Genomic DNA, 6,161 nt, shown 5'->3' with positions numbered 1-6,161 from the left:
CCTTAATGATTCTATGATTCTATGACAGTGACGGACAAGGACACTTCAAAATTGTCAGCAACCAGGGAAGAACATTCTTTTTCTTGAACTACGCCATCCACTTTTGCCAGCCTAATATTTATTATTGTTAAAAAGTCATAAAAATATAAAAAGGTTTTTCTTGCTCATGCATACAGATCCTAATAGTAACAATTTTCATAATAGTTTTTTCATAGTTTTCATGACTCATTAGTCAAGGAAATCCACTTTGGTAGTTTGTGAGCACAGCTCTCTAGCAAGGCATTATGGCAGCTTCTAAAGTTAACATAGAAAAGGCTTATGGGCTACTTATTTCCATTTCAACCACCATATATACTGAGTGCCATGTTTATTTCTGTCCATTTTTTAAGTCAAAATAACAAGCTAGACGAAACACCATCTTAAATTAGGTAAAATAAAAGCTTTGCTTGAAAACGTGATCAAAACATTTAAGTTAAAATTAACTATTTATTCAGAACTGGACAAAGGAAAAAACTGTCTCAAACAAGCATTAGTAGCAGACAAAAACAACTGCATAACAAAGAAATATAAACACCACAAACCTCATCAATAACAGCCTCTCTAGTTTGCTGTTACATGAAATTGTTTCCATGTATTGAGTCACACTCCTTACATAGGAAGGAACAGGCTACCCAGGGAGGTGGTTGAGTCACCATCCCTGGAGGCGTTCAAGAAACATGTAGATGTGGTGCTTAGGGACATGGTTTAGTGAGTTAGGTGGAGTTGGGTTGGACTTGATGATCCTTGAGGTCTTTTCCAACCTTAATGATTCTATGATTTAGTAACTGAATACAATTTACACCCAAGTATTCATGGGACAAATCCATTCCACAATTCCATTCAATTAATTCTTCACAGCTGAATGTCTTACAAAGAGAGAATTTTTTCCCTAAAGTGGCAGATACATTTTCAAAAGATGATTGTGGGTTTTTTGTTTTCAACTTTTCTGCCTGGTTTACTCAACCTCACCTAATGTAGCTTTTGTCAAAATATTAAACCATAAGATTTCAGAAAAAAAAACAAATTTGAAGAGACTTCAAAATTTATCAGATAGCAGACTGGGGTAAAAAATTGAAATATTTTCATGGCATAGGAAGAGGCTAGGAACTTTTAGAGAACACAGGTGCAGCTTGCTCTTTTAAATAGGCACACAGAAATTACAAGAAGATGGTTCCCTATTAGTGCATTAAAGGAACAGCTTTGCAACCTTACTTTTTTAATATATCAAAGGAAAGAGAAGTCGCACATTCTACAAGACAAGGGAGAGTTCTATTACTGCAACACTCCCTATTCTCTGTAATTCACCCTGAAGGAAGCAGGAAAAGTTAGCACAGCCCATGTTCTTTAAAAGAGAAAGGGGAGGGAGATTTACTAGAAAACTTCATGTCAAAAGGAAACTTTGACATCAGCTTACCTGCTAACAGCATTTCCAAAGATGGACCTAATGTTGTCCACTGTTGAGGCGTTTGACAAGGTTCTAACATCCGACATGGTATCACCTTGCTAAAGGGAGCAGAAGCGAGTATCAATCAATTCACAGCTCCAGCTGATGTTTTAGAAATACATTAAACTTAACAATAACAGTTTTAACACAAAGGCATGGGACATAACATCATTACAATGTCTTGTATTATTATTTACTTATTTGTGTTCAGAGAAACAACAGATAGGAAATGGCACAGGATTACAAGATTTGCTGGATCACATCAGTCCCATTCAGGCTAGTAACTCTATCTTTGAATGTGAGGAACATAACCCATTCAGCAGATAATTATGAAGAATGCCACAGAACGAAGGTACTCTACCCTGTCCTTTTTCATACAGTAATTAGTAACCAGACTCTCAAAAGAAGCTGAAACAGCTCACAAACATAAAACAAAATAAAATGTTAACCACATAGAAAACTCGATAAATATATTTTTATCTTGTTTACTTTTAAATAACATGTTTTCTGTCCAAACTGCATCAACATACAGTTAAATATTTCAGTACAAGGGAAGGCTCGTTGCAAAAGATGCAGTGCAAATTTTCTGGCATTTTCAAATACACACATACACAGATATGCAAACACACGGTGAAGTTATAAAGAGTTTATCTACATACCTTTTTAACTGAAAAGCTGATGCCTGAGTTATGGATGGCATACCTGAAAAACAGGTAAATATAAGACTGCAGAATGTGAAAGAAAAGGCTATTTTCCCTGAATGCTGAAAAGCAGCTAGTAAAAGAGGCAAACAATTTCATTTCCTGCTATACAGCAATGTGATTTGAGCTTTTGTAGACTAAAGAGCTATAAAAATAAATGTTTTCTATTTATAACTCACCTGTAACATGAAATTCAAGGATCAGCTTAGCTTATTTCTCTAAAAAAAACCAAACCTGATCAAATTCTATAGACCTGGTTAGCTCAGTTTCATTGCATAGGTTTAACTAGAATAACAGCAAAACCTCCTCAGTATAAAAGAATCCAGTCTCAACTGCTGTGGAGAAGGATCTGAAAAACGGCTGGTTTGCCCTTCTAACCTCCCCTACCCAGCTGTCTGTGATCCCAGGGCCAAGTTCTGATACACTACAGCTGTGTAACCTTGGCTCAAACTTCTAGGGAAGTTGCCAAGCTGTGAGAAAGAACACAGTAGAACCTTGCAAGATAAGAAACAAAAATGCAGCCAGAGGTTAGACTGTTGTGACCAGGACAGTTAGTAACTCAAGAATTCAAGAGAAAAGAAAAAAAAAAAAAAAAGATGTAAAATCCTAATGGAAAGAAAAAAAAATAAAGAGTTGGAAGCCTGTAACTCAGCAGGACTTCAGTTCAGCCTGTTCCACAGAGCAGTGGGACGTGACCCAGCATCTCCTGGCTAAAGCAGGAATATAAATACAGTCTGGCTACTCTTCGCTAGCTTTTGTGTTTACTGAAAGCGTAAATCAGGTTTTTTGGACTAAATTGCGTAGATCTTGCTTGCAAAGTCTCTGCACATGGTAAAAGATGCAACGAAGGGACCCAGGAAGGGAGCATCTACTACCTAAAGTGGTATTCTTTTTTTTTGAGGAAATTAAATAATCATTCAGCTTTTTCATATTCAGACAAATCTCAATGCTCCTGCACAGTTTTTACTTGGATTCTCTTCAGCCTAAGTTCATTGAGAGTTCACACTTCTGAGTTTAAACCATTTATTTACTGCAATTCTTAACTAACAGTGGCCATAGACTGAATATGCTGTTTCTCCTCTGGATTTTCTGTATCAAATTGAACAGTTATCTGACACCATACATAACAAACAACTGAAAAAAACCCAAAACAAACCACAAAACCAACACCACACATATGCCAGTCCCTCTGAAAAATCCACGCACTCCCCATGGCAGTATAAAAAATTGGAGCCTCTCATTTCAGTTTACCTGCTAACAACTTCTAGTATTTTTGCATATTCTTCGTTTGTATTTTTCAAAGCTTTCCTCCTTGTATTTACATTGTAAAAGAGATCTTCAACCTACAGAGAAAAAGATCACAACTAAAAATAATTCTAAAAACGGTGGTGCAAGCACAACCACCAGGAAACAGGAGAGGGACGAAAGAGAACAGCCACAAAAACCCACCGTGATCTGAGTGCCTTGGTTTCCAGCACAGGGTTTTGGAGGGGCTTTAATTTTTCCATCACTGTAAGTAGCTCTAGGCAAAAAGTAAAATAAAAAGTTGTCAAACATCTAGATTTACAGGAGGGCAGACACAGACCGATGACAACAAGAGGGAGAAGACAAAAGGAATCCCATAATTGTCTCACTCCTCACAGCAAAGAACTAGGGACAGTGACAAATGCCTGCAGCCACCCCCACCTTTCTGCTCGAAGAAAATTATCTTCATTGACCTTAGGACCCAGAGGGGCAGTGGGAGAGTGGGATTACTAGCAGAGAAAAAGGGGCAGATAAAGGAATATGTGTTTTGAAATTGTGTTACTGAGACTTCTGCTGTAAAGGCAGGATTAGTGTGTTTTATCTTTAACAGCTAGACCTGGACTAATAATAGTTCTTCCACTAGATTTTACAGTTCAGTTATACTACAAAGAAATTACTGACTTTACATGTAAAGATCTGTTTCCATTTTGTCTGTAACAGAATTTTGAGCATAATAGATTTTTGACTCGCTTAGGTCTTTCAGCACATTATACAGATGCATAATTTCAAATTTTTGTGCTCTCTCACACACCCTACATACTTAATGGAAGAAAGACTATAGTCACACAATCTTCTGAAAAAACAAGATGCAAAACTTGTCTTTTTTTCCTCATCCTTCTTTTTCTTAAAAGTATTTGAGAAATTAATGGATAGGCTTGCTTATATTTAGATTAAGGTTTCAGAAGAATATGCAAAACCTTTTTTGGATAGGACTAGGCACCACATAAAAGCAAACTAAGCTGTAGGTTCCTGTGCTCAGAGACTTATGAAATCTGTGAGACGTGCTGACTGTGTATATACATCATTTTATCCCAAAATGGAAAAAAAGACAAAAGTTTATTCCACATTGGCTGCTGAAGTAGAATTCCCTTTAAGATTCCCCACCCCCCCAACTTTTATAATACATTGTTTAGCTAAAGATTACCTTTACATTTTGGAATAAAAATTACTCAAAACTGTTTTCTCACATTCTGGGTCTTTTTTGCAACTACCCTAGAAACACTTCATTCCTTACCCCCACCCTCCTCCTCAATAAGAGCATTGAAAAAAGAATTAAATACATCTGCTCACTACTACAGGTGGCAGAAATCACTTGGATAATAGGTAGCATACCTGTACGCACACTTCGCATCAGCTGTTTTAGTTGTTACCGTAACATGGGCAACATGACTGATGCTAGCCAATGCCTAGAGAAAAAGAAAGCAGCTTTGTAAATCTTGCCCTGGAGATCACTGAGGAGTGTCCACACTTTAAACAGCATCACTAAATTTTGATATACCACTTGCAAGTAATCAACAAGAAAACCTTACATGAAAACTGCAGGTCAGTAAAGCTTTAACAAGTTTTCGTACCTGTACTGTCTTTTACCCGTAGGTTCCTGAAGCAGTATTTGAGAACACATTTGTTTCACTTACCAGAAAACAAAAATAATATATACCTCTCCCTAGGCATCCATCTAATCTTGACAGACACAGAAATGCATTTTGAAATATATCCACATGTCAGACGCTCTCAGAAAACAGAAACTTCTGTAGAGAGTATTGGGAATGAGATTGTATGTAAACCCCAGTACAAACAGGATAACAACAAACAATGAACAGTTTCAAAACCTTGATGAAGACCTTACCTCTCCCCTAAAACCATATGTAGAAATACTAGCTAAGTCTTCAAATTTTTGCAGTTTACTTGTAGTAAATCTCTCACATACAATGTCCAGATCTTCTTTCTACATGAAAGGGACAAGTAACGGTCACTTTCCATTTCCAAGATCAGAAACATTTGTAAATTGAAATAAATGTTAAAAGGCAGTACTAAACATAAGTATACAGCTGTCAACTTTGTGTACTCACTCTGATACCACAGCCGTTATCTTGGACCTGGATAAGCTTCAGACCACCTTCTTTCACTACTACCTGGATACTTGTTGATTTCGCATCCAAGCTGCAGAAAGCAATAAAGCACTCTAGAGAACAGCAATTCTAGAGAATAAAGGAATACACAACTTTGATTTACAATTTAATTTTCCTCACAGAAGTGACCATTTGTTTCTACTCGTCAGTCATACGCGAACTAATTATTCATATAATTCTTTACTGTCTACTTCCTTTTTCTTCTAGCCACAGCGATACACTATTCTAAATCACCATCCACAACAACGAGGAGGAAATGTTTTCCTGTGAGAGTGATGAGGCAGTGGCCCAGGTTGCCCAGACAAGCTGTGGATGCCCCATCCCTGGAGGTGTTCAAGGCCAGGCTGGATGAGGCTTTGAGCAACCTGGGCTAGTGGGAGGTGTCCCTGCCCATGGCAGGGGGTTGGAACTGGATGATCTTCAAGGTCCTTTCCAACCCAAACCGTTCTGTCAATGTAAAAGTTAAGAAGGTGCCCCCCGGCCGGGGCAGATCGCGCCTTACCAGTTCTCGATCATCTCCTTGATGGCGTTCGCCGGTCTCTG

At 37.8% G+C, this 6,161-nt stretch overlaps 1 protein-coding gene across 1 annotated transcript in view; it reads right to left on the bottom strand.

Annotated features, from left to right (window-relative positions):
• Positions 1–1,443: 1,443 nt before the first annotated feature.
• LOC104469681 (DNA mismatch repair protein Mlh1-like) overlaps positions 1,444–6,161 on the bottom strand; it is a 4,793-nt gene continuing 75 nt past the window's right edge. Inside the window, exons 1-8 of the mRNA XM_010084276.1 lie at positions 6,121–6,161; positions 5,559–5,649; positions 5,336–5,434; positions 4,822–4,895; positions 3,634–3,706; positions 3,436–3,527; positions 2,143–2,185; positions 1,444–1,542 (exon numbers count right to left, since the gene is read on the bottom strand). The exon at positions 6,121–6,161 is cut by the window's right edge and continues 75 nt beyond it. Coding sequence (XP_010082578.1) covers positions 1,450–1,542; positions 2,143–2,185; positions 3,436–3,527; positions 3,634–3,706; positions 4,822–4,895; positions 5,336–5,434; positions 5,559–5,649; positions 6,121–6,161 — 606 coding nt within the window. The 3' untranslated portion in view covers positions 1,444–1,449. The remainder of the gene's footprint in view (positions 1,543–2,142; positions 2,186–3,435; positions 3,528–3,633; positions 3,707–4,821; positions 4,896–5,335; positions 5,435–5,558; positions 5,650–6,120) is intronic.

The sequence above is a fragment of the Pterocles gutturalis genome, unplaced genomic scaffold (genome assembly GCF_000699245.1).
Source record: "Pterocles gutturalis isolate BGI_N339 unplaced genomic scaffold, ASM69924v1 scaffold37790, whole genome shotgun sequence".
NCBI lineage: Eukaryota > Metazoa > Chordata > Aves > Pterocliformes > Pteroclidae > Pterocles > Pterocles gutturalis.
Note: the sequence above shows the minus strand (reverse complement) of the source record. Positions and strands in the feature narration are given on the sequence as shown.